This window comes from Poecilia reticulata, linkage group LG19, assembly GCF_000633615.1.
Source record: "Poecilia reticulata strain Guanapo linkage group LG19, Guppy_female_1.0+MT, whole genome shotgun sequence".
In the NCBI taxonomy this organism is placed as follows: domain Eukaryota; kingdom Metazoa; phylum Chordata; class Actinopteri; order Cyprinodontiformes; family Poeciliidae; genus Poecilia; species Poecilia reticulata.
This window is the reverse complement of record NC_024349.1, coordinates 14,094,805-14,115,145: the sequence shown is the minus strand read 5'-3', so window position 1 is coordinate 14,115,145 and position 20,341 is coordinate 14,094,805. Positions and strand designations below refer to the sequence as shown.

At 39.1% G+C, this 20,341-nt stretch overlaps 1 protein-coding gene across 11 annotated transcripts in view; it reads left to right on the top strand.

Annotated features, from left to right (window-relative positions):
• The window catches only part of srcin1b (SRC kinase signaling inhibitor 1b), a 99,500-nt gene that overhangs the window by 58,960 nt on the left and 20,199 nt on the right, over positions 1 to 20,341 (top strand). For 10 of the 11 annotated variants that reach the window (XM_017310820.1, XM_017310819.1, XM_017310818.1 and 7 more), the window contains 11 exons: positions 5,238 to 5,439; positions 6,817 to 6,946; positions 8,302 to 8,473; positions 11,310 to 12,217; positions 14,160 to 14,249; positions 14,482 to 14,522; positions 14,752 to 14,775; positions 16,231 to 16,391; positions 17,101 to 17,276; positions 17,986 to 18,116; positions 19,851 to 19,998. In XM_017310820.1, the coding sequence (XP_017166309.1) occupies positions 5,238 to 5,439; positions 6,817 to 6,946; positions 8,302 to 8,473; positions 11,310 to 12,217; positions 14,160 to 14,249; positions 14,482 to 14,522; positions 14,752 to 14,775; positions 16,231 to 16,391; positions 17,101 to 17,276; positions 17,986 to 18,116; positions 19,851 to 19,998 (2,183 nt within the window). The remainder of the gene's footprint in view (positions 1 to 5,237; positions 5,440 to 6,816; positions 6,947 to 8,301; positions 8,474 to 11,309; positions 12,218 to 14,159; positions 14,250 to 14,481; positions 14,523 to 14,751; positions 14,776 to 16,230; positions 16,392 to 17,100; positions 17,277 to 17,985; positions 18,117 to 19,850; positions 19,999 to 20,341) is intronic. The other variant, XM_017310821.1, reaches the window with a different exon arrangement.

Here is a 20,341-nt window from a genome sequence, read left to right as displayed (position 1 = left end):
GTTTCTTGCTCAGTTGTCTTTTAGGTGTTGATGCATAACTGGTCCAACAACTGAATGTTGCAGAGCTCAGAGTTAGTGGCCTAACAAAAGAGGTTACTCTTAAAATGATCAGCTACTTCACTGAATGGGGAAAAAGAGCCCACAGTTCAGAGAAAACGGTTTTAAAGATCTTTAGAAAGCCTCAAACTGTGCATCAGGATTAGTGTATTTGACCTGGCTCCACGGATTTAACATTTACAGAAAGTAGGAACGTCTCCAAATTCTGTCCAGAATTGACAGGAATTGATTGTGTGTATAAAACTTCACATTGCTTTTAACTGCAGAACTTTGAACTAATGCTACTTAAGTTGTTTAAAAAATTATTTACAGTGTAGATTGTGCTTTTTTCTTTCTTTTTTTTAATGGTAGCACAGTTAACTGATCTCAACAGGCTATTGAGTTTCTCCCCGCCTGCCTGTTTTCTATTCAATAGCTCTTTGTTACAGTTGTTCTGGACGACCTCGTGGGAACGTTGCTGCATGTAAATGTTGGTTAAATCATGGTTTCATCTTTTCCTTTATTTTTCTGACTAAAGACTTTCATGGAAGAATTCATGCCATTCTCCAGCTCTGACCATAAACACCAAAATCAAGGTTTATACTTTTTTTCTTTTTTTCTTTAGGACTATTACTTTAAAAGGACCTGTAAAAATCATCTTTCAATGCAATGAAGGACTTTGTGAATTTATTAGAATGGCTTTAGCTGATTGCATCCTCTTCTGAAAAGATGATGCATTTGGATAAAATACAAAATATTTGGTATTTTTGGTTCATTTAGAAGTGGAGGGACATTTTTCAAAAATGTTTAGTTCTTTTAATTTGAATTCTAAAGGTACCTTTTTAATTTGATGTTTCTTCAACAAGTTAAATTCAGTAGACGGGGTATTTACACTTGCAAAATACAAAGTATGACTTATTGTGATTGAAGACTGAGCCGTTTATAAAAGATCTGCAATAATAATTTGTTTTTATTGCCTATTTATTATAAGCAGGGATATCCTAGAACATTTGTTTCATTAGTGTTGCTTCTAAAAACCTGGGCTGCCCAAAAAGTTGGTGAGTTCGTATTGAGTCCAGAGAAAAAATGTTTCAAAGGTTAAGAGGCTGAACCTCAATGAGGTCAAACTGTTGGATCTTTAATGAACAAACTCCAGAACAGGAAGCTCTGCAGTGAGCTCTATATAATCCTGTTTGGCACAGCAGCTGCAGGACTCTTGGTAATGACAACAGCAATGACACTGAGCCAACAATGTCACCCTGACAGGCTGATGGAAGAAAAGGAAAGTTTATTACCCCACTGATTATTATCAGATAACCTTTGCAGTTGGCGATGTTGCTCATTTTCCAACCTCAGTTTGGTTTTTCAGCACTGAAGGTAATGAGCTGGAGAAGGAAAAATTGTGAGGATAGAAGAAAACCACATTTTCAGTCTTACATTTGGGTTAATTTGTACCCTTTACATCCTGGGTGTCACCATCAGGTGTTAGCAAGCAGTTCTAATCCACCTCATTTACTTTTGGCACTCCTCTTCAAATCTCTGTTGGAGTCGGGAGGTGGGAGCGGGGGGATGTGATTAATAGGAGAGACGGTTTGAAAGTCATCCTTCTCTCTCTGCTCTTTGGTTCTGCTCTGCGTCTATGATGCTTCATTTCTTTAACTCTAGGATCCCAGGGTGGTACTTCAGGTACGACTTAAGATTTTTAGATGCTAATTAACTGCTAAAAAATTGTTTGTTGATGCAATGGTTATGTATCATAAATGTCCGAAAGTTAAAAAGAAAAGAAAAAAGAGCAAAGATCCTTCCAGCTGCACAGCACCCAAAAACTGAGAATAATTGTCCAAAAATATAATGCCAAACAGCAAAACCATTATAAACAAAAGTCTTAAAAAAGAATGAATCAGAACAAATGTAGCAGAGCTACTCCAACATGCTTCCACCATGAGTGACGCAATTCTAGAGAACAAACATTCTAAGATCAAATTAACACAAAGCAGATTTTGTCCTCCTGGGACTTTAACCAATACTAAGATTGAGCATTTGAAAACAAAACAAGTGTTGTGAAATAAATAATGGATATGTTTGGATAGTAGATGCTATGGATCTGTTTCTTCCATAAAAGGCCCTAGAAAGACATTAGACTGATTTTGTCTCATATACCCCAAAACACAAGAAAAACTTAAAATGAAATCTGTTGGATTTCACCAAAACATTTAAATAAGGTAATCACTGGATCTTTCATCAAAGTTGTTAATTTGGCTGGATTGCATTGTAGTTACGCGCTGCTTTTCAGTTTATTACAAAAAAAAAAAAAAACTAACAAAAAAAACAAAACAAGTACAATCTACTGATTATTATTCTTTTAACTGCAACCAAAATAACATTGTTGTAATAGCTTACTTTTGAAGGTTCACTGAGTTTTACTGATGGTGTAAAACTCAGTGAGTTTAACTAACGGATTACTCTCCTTAAAACTCAACTTAAAGCAGTGATTCTTGAGAATAGGGACAAAACAGGTCCTATGGATAAGGCACAAAATTTGAATAAAATATAATTTTTTCAAATATCTGACTAAACCAACCTGGGTCATGTGAGCACAACAATGTACATTTTCCTGGTAGTTGCTGAATATTATTTTATTTTAAACACTGTAGTCTGTGGATGATGCCTGTAAAAGCCCTTGTCCAGGAGCAGAACTCAATACATTATAATAGTTTAAAACAATTAAAGAAATACAAAAATTATATATTATGACAATTAAGTATACATAGTCGTATAAATAATTATAAAGGTATCAATAAATTGAATAAAATTTTTTTTTTATATATATTTTCCAACTCCATTGAAATTTGTCCCAAGTTTTTGTCAACACCGTCAGACATGAAAAGAATGTAAAAAAAAATCAGGCATTATTGGGGGGCACCAGAACTTCTGAGGACCCCATGACCTCTTCCTTTCTCTTCCTTTGCTGAGAGGGCTAGTTAGCTCTGGTTAGCTTATGTTATTCTTTAGTTTTTTCTTCTTTTTATTCCTAAGTTGTTTGTCACAACCATGATGYGTCAACWCCATAACTGACAATTTACAAAACTTTGATGAAATTTTGTGAAATAAAAGCTTCATTTTAGTTTACTGTAAAGATTTCATGAAACTGATGAACTACAACATGGCCTCCTTCAGAATAACATATAAATTGAGGTAGTTTGGCTTTTTGTCAACTGTCAGATGTCAACTCCATCAGAGTTTTTCCTGACTCTTTCAGTGAAATTGTTGTCAAATCTCACTTAAATGTGCAATTAATTCATTTTAATGTATTTTACATAAATTGCATTACTTCATATGTACCAAGTTTTTCCATTTTACTCACTAGTTTGTCACCACCTTCAGTTCTGTGTCAACTCCATCATGCAGTGTCAACTCCGTCAGATGGACTTTTGTTGTTTTTTTTTTAAAATAATATTTATTTTGTTTCTTGAGAAGCATTTGTCTGCAAAATGAATAAAAATATCACTATTAGGGTCATTAAAAATTATTTTTTATTTATTTTTGTCAGATGGTGATGACAAAGTTCTTGGTCAGGTTGATTAAACATGTATTTTATTTATTTAAAATGTTGCAACTGGGATCCTGTACCTTAGCATCTTTACATTTCTAAAACACTATTTGTCATATTTGCATACATAAGGTTGAGAAATAACAAAAAAAAATTATGGGAAAATTAAAACCCATTTTGTCCCTATTCTCAAGAATCACTGAAAGAGAGTTGGAGCAAATCTAACAGAAAGTACACGTGTAATTGAATATAAACTGAAGAATGCGATGCCTAATTTTCATTACTTCATTTCACAGTTTATTCTCCCTCTTTCTTAAATTCTCTAGTGTCCTTACGGTTGGGTGAGCTCTGTCTCAAACCTTTATCTGCTCCTCCTCTTCTACACAGTTCACTAAATAGAAACTTAATGATTTCCAGTTGCTGTGTTCGCTTTCCTTCAGTAGCTCATGTCGTGTATGACTGAAAGCAGAAGGTGTGCATATGGCTCTCGAACCTGTTCTGAAACCTTAGCTCTCCAAACATGCGAGAGGTGGCTCATATAATTCAGTCATGCCGTCTGTTACTGTTAACAGATGTGTTTTTCTGATCTCTATTTAAGTGGAACTAGGGAATCCCTCAGAGGTGTTTAGCAGCGCTACGCTAGGATCTACGTTTTATGCTTTTAATGGCATGATTCTTGGTGTCTCTTCCATGTTTGCTCGCTGACGCGTGTCTGAACGTCATGGCTCTCCCCGCTGTAATTTCATGAAGTTCAACAACACCCACAAACCATATGTGAAAACGAATCTCAGACCTCAGCTAGACAGCCTGTGAATCCAGGCTCTCTGGGAGCTCATTACTGGACTCTTTGGGCTGGAAAATGTCCGTCAGTAAGGATTCATTAAAAGCCAGCAGAAGCGTCTGGTTGTGCTATAATGAGAGGTCCTTCAATATTAGGTTCTCCCAAGGGTTCAGATTAGACAGGTGAAATATCACTGGAAATCTGGGTTACCAGTTAAGGTCATTAACTTTACATTGCTGATGTTTGCTGACTCGGTTACTGAGCGTTTTGTGGCAAATTTCCTGGGGTCTGTTCGACTCCAGGCGCAGAAATTCATTTAGGTCCATTTAGTTTCTTGCTGGTGAAACATTTTATTATAACTGCTGCTGTCTCTTCTGGCCTCCTTTATCTGCTCCTACGTTCTTCTTTTAATTTAAAAACATTGTTCCAACAGTTTCTGTGGGTTTTTCCCCTTCCTCATTAGGGTGGATCATTCTGAATGGACTGTTTGATTGCAGCGCTGAGTCAACCCGCTTCAGTTAACCTGACAGGCAGTACAGCTCTAATCTTATCTCCAGGATTTGTGTCTTATTTTTGTCTTTGAGATTAAATGTTTTGTGTGTCTTTTTTTGTCTTTGAATACATTTTTTGATATCATTGTTTGCTTGTGTTCTTCAGCACCATTTGTGATGCTTTGGTCCATTCATTGTCTTCCTCAGGTCGCAACATGTTAAATGTTCAATCTCATGACGGGATAATTGGGAAAATTATTGGAGAAAACCTTTTCCCTCTGAAAGTAAAATGACGCATCTTATTGTAGGTTTGAAATCATGACGCAGCATCGACCCTTTTTCCTGTGTACTGATTATTTCCTCCTCTCCTGTTTTTCAGAGCCGTACGCCCCGCGTGACCCGACTCAGCCCAACTCAGCCGGCTCTCGCAGACCAGGCCAGCAGGGTTTCTTTTGCCTCAGCTGAAAATCTGGAGACCATGTCCGAACCCGACATCCCCATCGGCTTCAACCGGATGAACCGGCTTCGCCAGAGTCTTCCACTGGCCCGCTCGTCTAGCCAGGCCAAACTGCGGGCACCAGGTCGGGCCACTGTGCTTCTGTTAAATCAGCATCAGAAAGTTCCATGTTTTTAGTCCTCATGTTACTAAGCATGCAAAGGGCTCAGTCTCAATGAGCTTATTAAATAGAAAAGTTTGTAACAGGAAGTATGGCTTGATTGGACACGTTAAAGGAGAAGGCATACTCTCAAGACTATGAGAGCAGAGCTCGGTGTAGCTGCAGTGAAATGAACCACAATACTACTGGAATAAAGCACAGATGTTTGGTCATAATGCAAAGTGCAATGTTAAGAGACAACTAATTGCAGAACACAACACAAACCACTTAAACTCTGTTGTGTTGCAGCAAATGGAGTTGGGCACCTTCCAGTAATTCAGTCGTCCATTAAATTCCTTTGTATTCCAAATTATTCTACAGTCAAATGGTGAGGCAATCTGTTTAACAGCTGATGCTTGAAAAGAACTGGGAAACGGGCTGAGAAGAGAAAACTAAACTGTGTATTTGAATCTCCCCTGCTGTAGATAATTTGAAGACCCTCTGATATTTTTTGACTTGGCTCTCTGTGGAATCCTTACAGCAAATTTAGGAGACCCTGTGAGCAGACAGTCATCCAAAGTTTTCACGAAATATTTAACCAGATTTAAAAATGATTTTTCCATTTACCATGAGTTTGGTAGTTATTGGGCTTGAACTTTATAAATGTTCTTACTTTGAAGACTGGATCCTGCAAATCCTTGTTTAAGTTGGTCTTTGCTCACTTTATTCAGGCTGACAAGTTCCTCTTGATATGAGCTAAAGTTGGTAAGATGTGACGTGTTTTAATGTCAGTGATTCTGCAGCATAAGTTGCTTTGACCGATCAACAGCTTATCACACAAATCCCCCCCCCCCTGGGATAAATGTGAATTATGGATTTTATTGACAGCTTAGTTCTGTTTTTTGAATACATACCAGTCTGTCTTCAAATGATCCCGTCAGGCCGTGTGTCATGTCTGATTAATGGCTTCGTCAGAAAGAAAATTCATCTCTTGAACAACTCCCCTCCAGCATCTGAGGAGGAGGAGGACGGTGCAGCATTTTGTTAGACTGAAACAGTGCAGTTATTGTGATTTTTTTTTCCTTTTTTTGTTAGCATGTATGTCAAGACCATTTTCTAAGCAGTTTCTGAATGTGACAGCTATGATGCTTTAACTGAATAATTCATTTCCAATGCTACAAACCAAATGTCAGTTTGTGGCAGAGCTTCTGAGGCCTAAGCTTGCTCTAAATCACACCAAAACAAACTCAACATATTTTATGTTGGGATTACTAAAATTGAAAAGATAAATTAGGTGATAATTTTCTTTTCTCTGCCTCCTGGTCCTCCCTCATTGCTTCACCTCCTCCTCCATCTTTGCAGGAATCCTTTTCCTCCAGCTCGGGGAGGAAATTCGCAGGGTCCACCTGACCCATGAGCTGACCAGCCTGGACACCCTGAGGGCCCTGATTGTTCACATGTTCCCCCAGAGGCTCACCATGGCCATGCTCAGGTAGGCACGGATGACTTACAGATATGAACACATTATTACCATATTTTTTATAAGATGACTCTTGAACCTCTGCAGCGCTACATTTACACTTCTTTTAGTGCCAGTTTTATAAATCAATCTCAGATCAGGAGGCTCACAAATACAAAAACAATGATGAGTAAAATGAAAGTTCGTCAAGCTAAGCCTTTAGTGGTTCTTTTTTTTTTTTTTTTTGCTCATTTTCAGTTCTCCAGAAAAGCAAACCTTGTGTTGCTTTTGAATAGGAGAATCAGATCTGTTCAGTAGTGTTTGAAAGTTAGGTCAAATCCGAGTTTAAGTTGTACAGAATCTTTGAAATTTATTTAAAAAAAAGAAATAATGTTTTAAAAATGGACAAAGTCTCTTTCATCTTAATTTCATTATTTAAAAAAACTTGATAAATTGTAATAAGAAATTGCCACAGACGCTCACCTAACCTCTCTGGCTTTCTGAGCAAAAGGCATTCCCACAGCATTATGCATGCACCAACGTGTTTTGCCATGATGTAAAACTTGTGTTTAGGTTGATTTGCTAATTTTCCAGAAACCATTTTTGCATGTTGACCAAATAGTGCAAGGTGGGGGTCTGAAAAAAAACAAAACAAAAAAAAAAGTTTGTCCTACTTTTTAGGTTTCAATTTGTAAGAAAAAAAACTATCAAAAATATTTGACAGTTTGCCACACTTCACAATTATGGGCTACTCTGTGTATGTTTTTATCATAAAATTCTAATAAATCAAGGATAGTGGTCAACTTGTGATATTAAAGGAGCCATTATACTTTGCAAACCGCTTTGTGTGGGTGTTGCAACCTATGGTCAGGAAGGAGAGCTGAAGTTTGTAGGGTTGACGACAAGCTTAGTGATTGCTAAAGTAGACAGGAGGAACAGCAACATCTGTATTCATCTCTTTCTGAAAACCATTTTAAGCTAAAGACCAACATCCCATCCATCTCTTTCTTATCTACTGCCATGTTTGGAGTGAATCACAGAATCTTAAAATCACAGTTGGTGTAAATTGACAAATTGATGAACAAAGGCTTGATGCCATCCTTCTCCAAACAATGTGGTCAAAACATTTCCATCAAGATGTTAATTATAGATCGTCTGTGTAATCTGCTGACATTTAACCATTGCAGACTTAGCATTACATTTCTGATGCTAGGAGGCAGTTCTCAGTTAATTGTTTCATTACAGGCGCCTCAAGCAGGTAAAGATCTTTCATTTATCTGTGAGTGAATCTCCATCACTGTGCATTAGCAGCTAACTGGGGCTCAAATTGTCTTTCCAGGCACTGTTTACCATTGATTTTCATTTTTTTCATGATTATTGATCTGCAGGTCCCCCAGCACAGCTCTACTAATCAAGGATGAGACCCGTAACGTCTTTTATGAGCTGGAGGACCCGCGGGATGTCCAGGACCGCTGCGTAATTAAAATCTACTGCAAAGAGCCCATCTACGGCACTTACCCCGGACACCACAATCCCCACATCGCCAACGGAGACTTGAGAGTAAGTGTTCAGTCGACCAAATTATTAAAATATTGACGATTTTACGCCAACATTGTAATCGACATGAATATTTCTCAGCTAACAGAATATTAAGGGGCCCAGAACCATCCAGATTGAGTAACAATTAGCACTAAAAGTCAGAATTCCCCCTACTCAAAGCCCTTTATCCCCCGCTGCATCACTGTTTACAAACACTGCTTGGTGTTGCGTAACGTCTCAGAGCTGAATTGGTTTGCCTCCATTGTGAATCATGTGACCTTTTTCCTGGACCGGTTCCAGGCTGTCACATCTTTGGTGCCGACTCGGCTGGACGCCAGCACACTACAGCAGAAAACACTGTTTCACAGTGACACATGAGCAGACCAGCTTATCTTACCTCACAAATCAAAATGTTTGTATTCCTGCACCTGAAATGTGCTTGAATTAAATGCGATATACCTATTCTGGAGAGAAGGGGAGTAAATGACCAAGGACTGCAAATGCATTCGGGACTGTAGCCTCACTATACACTGAGCCATGTGGAGTCTTCAGTAATATATACTTCCAATTTTTTTTATTTCAAAATTGCTCAAAATGCTGGTTATATGAAGTGCAACAAGAGCCGCTAGGCGACTCTGTCCCTTCTCCATCCTCCGCATTTACTCTTAAACAGGGGCCACTAGAGCTGAGAAAATCTTAAGTATACACACAGCAAATAATAGCCTGGTTATCATAATAACTGGTCTTTAAAACCCTGGCTTATATGTATTGCTTACAAATGACACAGTGGGGGAAAAAATAGGTATTTGGCACTCCACTGGGCGATTTTTCAATGTTTTACACTTTTCCATATGAACAATTAGAGACGTGTGTAATTTTCTTAATAGGTACATCTGAACTGTCAGATGATCTAAAAAAAAAAAGGCAATGAAAGATGAAAAAAAAAAATCTGGGGAAAAAAATCACATTACATGATTTTATTTTTGTAGAAATTAATTAGATTAAATTAATTAGAAATGTATTGCATGAAATAAATATTTTATCACCTACCAACCAGCAAGAATTCTAGCTCTTACAAACTTGTTCATCTTTAAGACACCCTGCTATCCTCATTAAATCATTATGTGTATTAAAGAAACTTGTCCACACACTCAGTCTGATTGCAATGCTTCCTCTGTAGGGTAAGCTGAAAGAGGGACAAAATTGTAGACTTGAGAGAGACGGATTTTGGTGAGAATGTGATGATTGTTGGTGCAATTATTAGAAAATCCAATGTTCCATCAATGGACCAGTTTGTGTATCCATTCAGCCAACCAACCAGCTATCCATCTATTTTTCATTAAATTATCCTTCTATTTTTCTGTCCAGCTGTTGGTTTACTTGCATATCTAATTTTTAGTTCTCTGCAAACCTATATTTTAATTGCCGTCTTATGAATGACCCACAAAAAAAAAATGTCGGCTTTAAACTCATTCATCTTTTATGCGTTTAAATACAACTGGGACAACTTTAGCCATTACCAGTAATTAAAGAAGTGTTTAATATTTGCTGTTCTTACAGGAAGAAATCAGTTCTAAACAGATGAATGACATTGCAGGAGAGGCAGACATATGCTGTGCTCACTCAGTGCAAAGTGAATCTGCATGTTAAACAGCTGAAGTGAATTAACAGCTGAAGGCTAAGAGTGTTTGCTGAGTCCTATGCAGCCAAACGGCTCCGAGGCTTGTTGTTTACATGCCTGTGTGTCTGATTGCGTTTCTCCCTGCCGCTGAGGTGCAGCTGCCCGCTAATGTTCTGGAGGTCAGCTGTTCCCACGGGATCCGCCGCCGCCTTCAGCTCTGCTCTGAAATCTTCAGAGCGTTTTACAGCCTTATCGAACAGGCAGCTTTGCCTTGAGTTTTATGTGTGTAAAGTACATTGGCTGCTGCTCCTGTTGTCAAGGTGAGGACTGAGAAGTATGTGTGTGTGTGGGGTTTACTGAACTCCTGACAGTACAGCTCAGATTATTCCCTGATTGCAGAGCACAAAAGCATGACCAAGACTGCTGAGGCCAATCCAGGCACTGTGCCTGGAGGGCAAGAGATGGTTGGGAAGAAGATTGATTGGTAGATTTTTCTCAGAGAGAGAACAGCCAGCTTTAAAACGGCTCCACAGGACAAACTTTAGGGACTGCAGACTACATGGGGGTAATAAGATGTCGGTATGTCCTCAGCATAGTTAAAGTGAGTAACTGTTGCTAAGATACAAGATAGAATATGATGTCAGCTGTGAGACTATCCTCAGGGTGCTGTTGCAGGAGTCCTCTGGGTTATGTGGAAATATTGGCGTTTCAATTTGCATAGTCTCCTGGAGACGGCTTTGTGCGTCATGAGCAATTACAGTGTTGTCTTCTTTTGTGTTTTCTTGCCTCATCCATTACTTTTGTCTGCTAAGCCTGTGCTGATTTCAGAGCTGCTCATCTTTCATTGCCTTCTTCTCTGAAATGTAAGACTGATGCCAAAAGATGTCCTTTGTATTCTCAGTCAATAAACTGAGGCAGTTTATTGACTGCCTCAGACTGCCTGGAAGAGGCAGTTTAGTGTTTCCCGATGATCAGAAAGTGTCATCCATGAAAGTTACGGTGAACTCAGACTTGCTGCAAACTGTGATGGGGTATTATGAGCAGTTTTCATTCATTTTTATTCAACAAAATTGAATGACGTATTTCACAATTACTTGGAAAATAATAGAGTAGTGATCCTGAAACAATGTTGCTCTCACCTGCTGTTGCAGATCATAACACACTGAGCTGTATTTCTGTCCAGTTTATGAGGAGACTTCCTAATTGAGTATATTTGTTTCAAATTATTTTCCTCAGAGGGAGATGGTACATGCGCCCCAGGACTCTCCATCAAACCGTCGCCTCGGTAACCCCGCCATGTCCTCCCAGCATTCGTCATCCTCTGCTTCACCTCCTCAAGGCTCGCCGTCCCGTGCCCGCCTGCTCTACAGCTCCGGGAGGCCTTCGTCCTACGCGGGGCCGCCCCACCACACCCACTCCCTGCCTCACCCACACTCCCAGTCCCACCACTCCTCCCCCCTCCAGCAGCCCCAGCTCCACCAGCCCCACCACACCCAGTCAGCCTTCTGTACCTCCTCCAGCGCCATCCTGGAGCGCAGGGATGTGAAGCCTGATGATGAGGTGGGCGGTTCCAGGAGCATGGTGCTGCTGCGAGGAGATGGAGGTGGGATCTACGCAGACCCGTACGCTTTGGGCCCAGACACGAGTCGGCTGAGCCTTGCGGGAGGTCCTCACTCTCCTCTGCCTGCCCGAGCCGACCCCTACGCCTCCTTATACCGCCGCGGGGGAGGACCAGGTCCAGGATCAGTTCGATCGCTCACCTCCTACTCTGCTGCAGCGTTACAGGGAGAGCTAATGGAAAGCGGTGTTCTCTACAGGCCCGGGGGGCCACTGTACAACGACGCCTACACTGCTTCCATGCTGGCAATGGGTCTGAGGGTTCCACCACCCTCTTCTCCTCAGAAGATACCCGATATGAGGGATTCCTACGGGGGGACTATGTCCACTCGTGGTTCTCCAGGGAGGCAGAGTTTAAGAAGGGACTCCGTCACCTCCTCTGTGTTTGGCGACAGCCCCAAAGTCCGGGTCCAGGGTCCAGGGTTGGGTCTGACAGCAGAGCAGCTCTGCCTGATTGGTGGAGGTGATGGAGGAGGCAGCACTGGAGGATATGGGTCACCACTGATGGGGAATGAGACTGAGACCAGGTAGGATGGCGCATACGGAGCCAGATCAGATTCATGTCATATGCAAAGGAAAAGGTAGACTGCATTCATTGCTTTCTCTAACAATATGTGATACGTGTTACTTCAGTCACTGATCCTTACACTGGGGACTAATATTTTTCTGCTCGTTTCATATGTTCACTGTTGAACTGTATCAACTGTTTGCATTTAGTTTCTGTATGTTTGGCGGTAACGTTGCAGTCATGTCTAGCCACTGTTTGGTTTGAAGGATTAATATTCATCTTGGGTCATCTCTCTTTGACCGTCTCGTTTCACAGCTCTTGAGGAGAAATCGCTGCATAACAGCTGCTCTAATCTGCTTGATGGTCATTTTATTGAAAGGATTCAACACCTGTCTCATTTGATTCTGGTGTTTGATGTTTCAGAGGTTTCTCTTTTAAATTTTGAATCCATCTTGCCATCAGTACTTGGAGTAATCCCACTGAGTTAAGTTAGATTTTGTCTCTACTGTAAGTATGTGAAAGCAAAACATTTGAATGAAAACATGGCTAATGTTACTTGGCCGGGTAAAGCTGACGGAGAAATTTGGAAAATGCCAACTGCACCCTTCATGACTATTTTTACATGGGATTAATAATTTATTTATCAAATTTTTTTAAATTGATGTACTTCTTGTTGGTTGCTTACATATTTACTTGGCACATGGCACATTCTTTATTTGCTGCCTCCTCTTGTCAATCGTACAAATCTATGTTTTGGTTTTGTAGGTAGGACATTTAAAGATGTCTACAGACAGATCAGATGCTGAACTTCTTGGAATACATGAGCATAAACATCACTATAAAACAAAATTGAACTGGTGTTTAAAATTTGATTTGACAAGTCTAATGCGAAAATTACCTTTTTACTATATTTTGCTGATATGTATCTGGTCTGCTTAACTTAATATGCAACATTTATTAGGTGCCAAGTTGTACCTCCTGTTGTCTTCAGAACTGCCTCAAGTCTTCATCACTTAGAAATGAATGAAGCATTACTCTTCACACCACTCCTGCTCATGTTCAGTGTGAAACCGTTCTGGGATTGCTGTCCATCAAAATTTCCAGTAGACCAGCAAATTTTGATATTCTTGTATCTGCTCATCCTGCACCAAGGCACTTTGTATTGTCTTGTTGCTGAAAATGTGCTACATACATAAAATTACCTTACCTGACCCCACTCAAAAACTCAGTTTGTACCTCAGAAAGTTGCCTCATGTTTTAATCTCTATAATAAAAAAAGTTTTTGACTTGCTTATTGTTAGTCAGATTTTTGCACAGCTGTTTTTGAGTGATAGTTTTGCTGGACAAATCTGTTAAATTATAATCCTTGCTTATAATTTAGATAGGATTAATCTGCCATGTTGTTGTTTTTTTTTTTTTTTTTTTTTTTTTTTTACAATATGGTGACTAAAGTCCATCTAGTCATCAGTCACCAATGTGACATGTTATATTGTAACATGTCACATTGGCTTAAAAAGCTCTTGGCTTAAAACAGTCAAGAACAGTAGATAAAGCAATGCAGCAATTCACCGATAAATATCACACCAACAGGTATTTATTTTTTAACACATTTCTAAAAATGTGAGTATTCTCACAGTTGAGACTTGGGCTCAACTGACAGCTATTGTTTAACATGAAAAAAAAAAAGTTTTTTTACAGAACTCAAATAAAACAAAACAAAAAAACATCCATTCATTCCTTAGTTGCTTGTGTACTGTCAAGACATATTACTATTCAGATGCCAAACATAGATTAGTGTCCTGTAATGCATGTCCTTGTTTCTACAGTGAATCTGTGATGAATTTAATGCATCGGTATCACCTTGGTGGATAATTTTGTTGCAGCACTTAAGTGCTCTTTATAAAATATGCATGAAATGTCTGTTAGTTATAATGTCTTCTGGATTTGTGGTCTGAATCCAGGGAGCGAATGGAGGCGATGGAGAAGCAGATAGCAAGCCTAACGGGGTTGCTGCAGAGAGTACTGACCAGAGCGCCTGAAGCTGAAAGTCCGTAAGTAAAACATGCTTTTGCAAAAAAAAACTGCAAGCGCATGTGTTTACATTAACCTTTGACAGGAATATATCTTCTGTACTTAACATGTGATGGAACATGTAACGGATCCTTATCGGCTTTGTTTTGCCAGGAGAACTTTTTTTTTTTTTTTTTTAATCAAAAATCATTCAATCAAACAAAGGCTGTTTACATGATTTGTTGACGATACTTGGACTTTTCTGTCTTGAAGGGAGAAGCTCGAGTCGGCCAGTGACTGTTCAGGAAATGACCGTAAGTAGTCCCTGCTCCCACCTAGTCAAACCTCCGCTGCTCATCGCTACTACCTCCTGCTGGCCACATAAATTAGCTTTTCTTTCTTTCAGAACAGCTGCCGTTTCATTTTTATCTGCTTATGTCACCACATGTGATTGTTTTTAATGGCTGTCTTCTTTATTTTTGTCTTATCGTATTGCTGGCTTTCGCTCTTGCTGCTTTGTAACTGCTGCTCATTTTGTTTTAGCTGGACAAACAAAAAAAAAGAAAGGTAGCTACAGTTTGTGTTCCTGAAGTGTCAAACGTGTTCCCCCTGTCTGCCCGACCCCGAGTCCCTCATTATTATCCTTTTCTTGGAGATCCATTCGCTTCCAAATGGTCTACATACTTTCCATGTGTTGTCTTAAAAAGACCTGCCTCTCTGACAACTGTTGTCCTTCAATTTTCCTTGTTCTTTTTTTTGTGTGTGTTTAAGGTAGAGTTCATAGAGTTGCATTAAATTGACTCACAAAGTTCTGTGAGTTTCTGCCTTTTTTGTTTTGTTTTGAGTGTTTGGTAAATATTACAATATCCACTGATTTTTATGGTTAATTTGTTGCAGTGTAGTTACAATTGCATCTCAAATTCTCCCATCTGTTCATTTACTTGTCTCTTTACTTCCGTTCCTCGCCAGTCTATTAATACACCCACCCATCTCGTAATTTTAATTCAACCATCCTCTAATTTTTATTTATTCCATCTATTCTGTAACTTTTATCTACTGGTTCCGTCCATCAGTCTATCTGTAAATATTTCTGTTTCTCCCATCGGATTCATTTGTCAGTTTGTTCATCCATCCATTCATTTTGTAATTGTAACTTTTCTATTCATCTATACTTCAATCCATCTGTCAGCCTGCTTGTAATCATCCATCCATTCTAGACTGATGGTCAATAAGAAAAATGATCTTGGCTCAGGCTGTAATCTGTGGACTCTTTGTTTCTACTTAATCAAAAATATTTCTGTTCTACATCTTTATCTGGAGCACTGAAGCCTCAGACAGAAATTTGATGTTTCTGTCCTTGTGTGTCATGATTTATCAGATGTCACAGTGGCTTCAGCTCTTCTTCGTGTTGCTTTTATCATAAAGTTTGGCCAGTTAGACAGTGTCACCTCGCCTGCAGAGACTTTGTAACTGAAGTGTTTAAAATATTAATTTGATTTCAGACCTTGCTTCATTTTTTTTTTTTGGTTTAAGTTAAAGTCAGCTTAAATGCAACTCTGTTCTGAGTTCCTTTCCGTGTTCCTGTTCTGCATGATTCATGTAACCCAACACACCAATTATTGTGGGAGCTTTGCTGTCATTGTCATTTCAGAGGATTATCAGATTTGGAAGCTCTCATGCTTTTCGGTTGTCTCTGGACGTTGTTATAACGAGACACTTGAAAATGTCCTTCATTATTGACCTATTTGTCCCTGAAGCCTTCCCATGTTTATCGTTCTGCGTCCCCTCCTGACCTTCAGCACTGATGGATGTTGTCCTGTTTAAATATTTCTAGCAGCAGTGTTCTGCTTCCAGTAGATTAACATAGCATGATTTTAACATTTAATCTTTATATCTTTCTTTAAAAAAAAAAAAAAGAATCAATTCTTTGGGACTATTTCTATCAGCTCTGAATTTTCCCTCAAAAGAGCCAAAGCATAAAGGAGCGCTCGCTAAACTTGCATTTTTGTTTGCGTTGATCAGCTCTGACACCATCTGCTCCCCTGGCTCTGATGCCACCTCCATGTTCGGGGGCCAACCAGCCCGTAGCAGTGTCCCGTATGCAGATGCAGCTCCACCTCCAAGGCCTGCAGCAGAACACCAATGCCCTGCGCAAGCAGCTGTCACAGCTGCGCAACATGCAGGTGTGGTTGTGGACTGAAAACAGCTGTTCAGTGTTGGGACTCCTTTTTGTTGTTGGTTCTTAAAAGTACTGTAATACAACCCTAAAAATTAAATGATGATTAAATAATAATAAATATATAATAATAGTAAAAAAAAAGTTTCATTTTGTTTAAATCAGCAAAACAAAAATACAAAAATATTTCAAATTAAATTGAGAATGTACGGGGAAAAAGTCATAATTACATAAGACTGTTAAATTTATTGTTGGGTTACTTTTAAAATTCCTTGTAAAATTGAGCAGCTTAAAATTAAAACCTTACCTTTCCTAAGACTTTATATTTTTGGACCTTATACAACTTGCACAAAATTCTGCTTCATCTTCAGGTCTTGCAAAAACGAGTCAGTTCTTCCCTCAGGCTGCCACTGGTTAACACAATGAACACTTTTCAGCCGGAGTACTGCACAGTGAAACAAAACAGTCATGTTTGCACTACCATAAGATGCCTTTAAAAAAAAATAAAGGAAAAGTACAACACTTTCACTGACGAATCAGAATTTAAAGCACCTAATGTAATGGAATGAGTAGAGCTCATCTCAGGAGTTATTACTGCTATAAATATTTCTACTTTTAAGAACTGACATTTTTTCCTAATTTGTAGTCTTTTTTTATTGTTACTTAAACTACTCAGTTTCTCAAAAAAAAAAAAATTAAAAATAAATGTTTTTCAGCTGGAGAACCAGGACTCCGTTCTGTCTCTGCTGCGTCAGACTGAGTCCGAGCTGAGCCTCATGATGCTGGACGCCATGCGACCCCAGGAGGACCCGCTCCAAAGACAGCGGCTCCTAGTGGAAGAGGAGCGGCTGAAGTACTTGAACCAGGAGGAGCTGCTCATCCAGCAACTGCAGTGAGTTCAGAGCACAGATTTAATATTCTAATTTTAAATGACAAGTCTTCATTAGCTGTAAATGGAAAATTATAATGATTAACAAAAATAGAAGTTTTCAAGTATCAGAGTGTAAATGTATATCATGAGTTTCACTCTGTGACAAAACGTCCTGAAATGACACCCCACAAGACTTGTAGTTATTTTGGCAGCAAATGGGGATTCTACAAAATATTTACTCAGGGTTTTCAGTTTTTTTTTTTGTTTTTTTTTGGGGGGGGGATTTATGAAGGGTTTAAATGGAGTCACATGTTGAAGTTTTATTTCCAGAACTTCTTAAATGAAATGTTGAAGAAAATATTTTATTTTTAGATGCTGAAGAAGAATGTTAACGTTCAGATCTGAACATTTATGACTTTTATTTCGTTCTACTGTGCAGAGTTTGGTTTAATTAGTTGCAGGCATGGTGTTCTCCTTTTTTTTTTTTTTTTTTGCATGTCTCAATGATTATGAAGGCCCTTAGAGTCAACGGTGGCTGTAGTTTCTAATTAGTTTGTTTTCTGTGTTAACCAAGATGTATGCAGTAATTGCTGAACACATAGCAACTGGTCTGTAAAAGCAGGTTTTTTTTTTGGCCTGTTTAGAAAATCATGTTGAATGTTGCGGCGGTCTCGTCTCGAACACTGAGCCACATTTATTCCTGAGGGTATTTGTTTTTGTTTTTTCACAGCGACCTGGAGAAATCTGTTGAGGAGCTGCAGAGGACCTCGTCTGTCAACCACGGCCTGGTGACGGAGCAAGAGGTGGAGCAGAAGAGCAAAGAGCTGAGGATGTTGGGAGAAACTCTCGCCGAACTCAAAAGTAGGTGCTGCTTTGCAAATCGGTTGCTTTCTAAACCCAGTGGATGTTCAGGATCCAGCTGAGGTTGATAAGAGAGTGTCATGATCCTGAGTGAAAAAAGGTGCTGTAGTCTATTGCAGCCTCTAACTGTTTTTTTATTTTTATGAACCTGTATTAACCTCCATTTATCTTCCCATCAACTCTAGTCCTACTGAAGAAAAGTATTCCCTTATCATGCCTGTTTTTTGGTGTTCAGAATACAGGCAAAATCATTCAGTTTGATCTAATTTGACCAAAGCACCGTCTTCCACAGTGTTGCCCTGTCTCCTGCTTGATTTATGGGAAGTAGGGCTTCTTATAGCTTCCAGCCACCTTTCATAAATGGCAGAATATTGTAACTCTGCAAACAGATTCTTTCATCTGAGCTGTGAATTTCTGCCACTCCTTCAAAACCTGATGGTTATGCACCGTTTTGTGCATTACCATGTCTATCACACATCTCAATTAAATAAGTTGAAGTTGGTGTTTTAATGTAAAAAAAAAAAAAAAAGTTCAAGTACTTTTGACAGGTACTTTAAACCGGTGAGACTAATCCTATGGAATAACATAGTCTTGTAAATATTCAAAATGAAATATGAAATGGTATGTTAGTTTTAGTTGGAGGTTGTGGTTCAGGTGTGAGCAATTCAACATTAATATTTATGGCTCTTCCTACCGTTTAATTGCTGTTCATGAAGTTTCAGCTTTGGCCTCTTGCCTTGCTGCCTTGACCTGTGTACTACTCTCTGTTCACTGACTATTAATGAGTTATTCTGAAGCTCAGTGGGGTTCATTATAGCAGAACACTTGTTGTTATCATGTCCAACAGATCCTACAAATGTGAGGAAGAAATTACCCTGAAAAAAGAGCGAAATTCGTCTGTTTGGGATGACTGCCTAAAATTAGCTTTGCCAATGTTTGTGGATAAAGTGAAGGTGAGCTCTGTTCATTATTATAAGATAGATAGATATTCACAAAGCTCTGGTACCTGAACAGTTAAGGTATCCCATTTCAGCTATCCATCTGCTGAGATTTGCTGGACTTTAATAAATACTCCAGAGTTCTTTCTTTCCCTTATCATATCCTCGGTTACCGCAAGTCCATTCCCATTTCTTTGAGTCTTGTTTATTTACAACTAAGCAAACTTCTCAGACAAAACTTGTTGCTGGGTGAGAGGATTGTCTGAATTTCATTCCCTGCCCCGTTAGCTTTTTGACTTGATCTTGAATTAGTTGAAGACGACAAATGGATGGATGTTGTTGGGTTTCAAAGTAAATAACTTCCACAAAGACAGCCATGGGATTAATCTGTTGTTAAAAATTTGGAGATGCAAAGGTGAGATAGTCCTGACTGTATTGTATATTTTACTGAATACGATGCACACATTGAAAAAGTAATGTGTGATTGGATTGTTACAAATGTGAAAAAAATGTTCTCATTGCTTACATTAATGATGGCCAAGTCGATGTTACTCATCTGAGATTTTGGCTATTGATTTAGATACCCTGGTGTGGTTTGAAGAGCTTAAAAGCACATATCCTAATCCAATTACTGATTTATAAAAAATAAAAAAAAATCTGTATTAATCGGTGAGAGCTCGTGTTATTTAAATTTCTAATTAAAGTGGGCCAAGAATACAAGCCTGTGGTACCCTTTTCTAATAACATGACAAACAGGTTTCTCTCTTCACTTATCTCCTCCCCTTCTCTTCCTCAGGCCAGTTCCCCAGCCTGCAGAGTAAGATGCGAGTGGTGCTGAGGGTGGAGGTGGAGGCTGTTAAGTTCCTAAAAGAGGAGCCTCAACGCCTGGAAGCTCTACTGAAACGCTGCAACACCATGACTGATGCTCTCAGCACACTTCGCAGGTATTCACATCAAACGCTCCACTTTTTTTTTTATCAGATGGTTTCTTACTTTGATGTTAAACCAGTTTGGCTCGTGCAACACATTTCCGAATATGAAGCTTTTGTACATTTAATTTGAAAGCAACCAAAAAAAAAAAACGAAGTGGAACCATATCAAAATTATGCCCATACACAAAAGTAGAGTATGGAAACCTCACTTAGTGAGATATATATATATATAAATTCCCTTCTCACCCTCCGCGGGTGGTCTTTTTCATCCTCTGAGCTCGGGTCCTCTACCAGAGGCCTGGGAGCTTGAGGGTTCTGCGCAGTATCTTGGCTGTGCCTAGAACTGCACATTTCT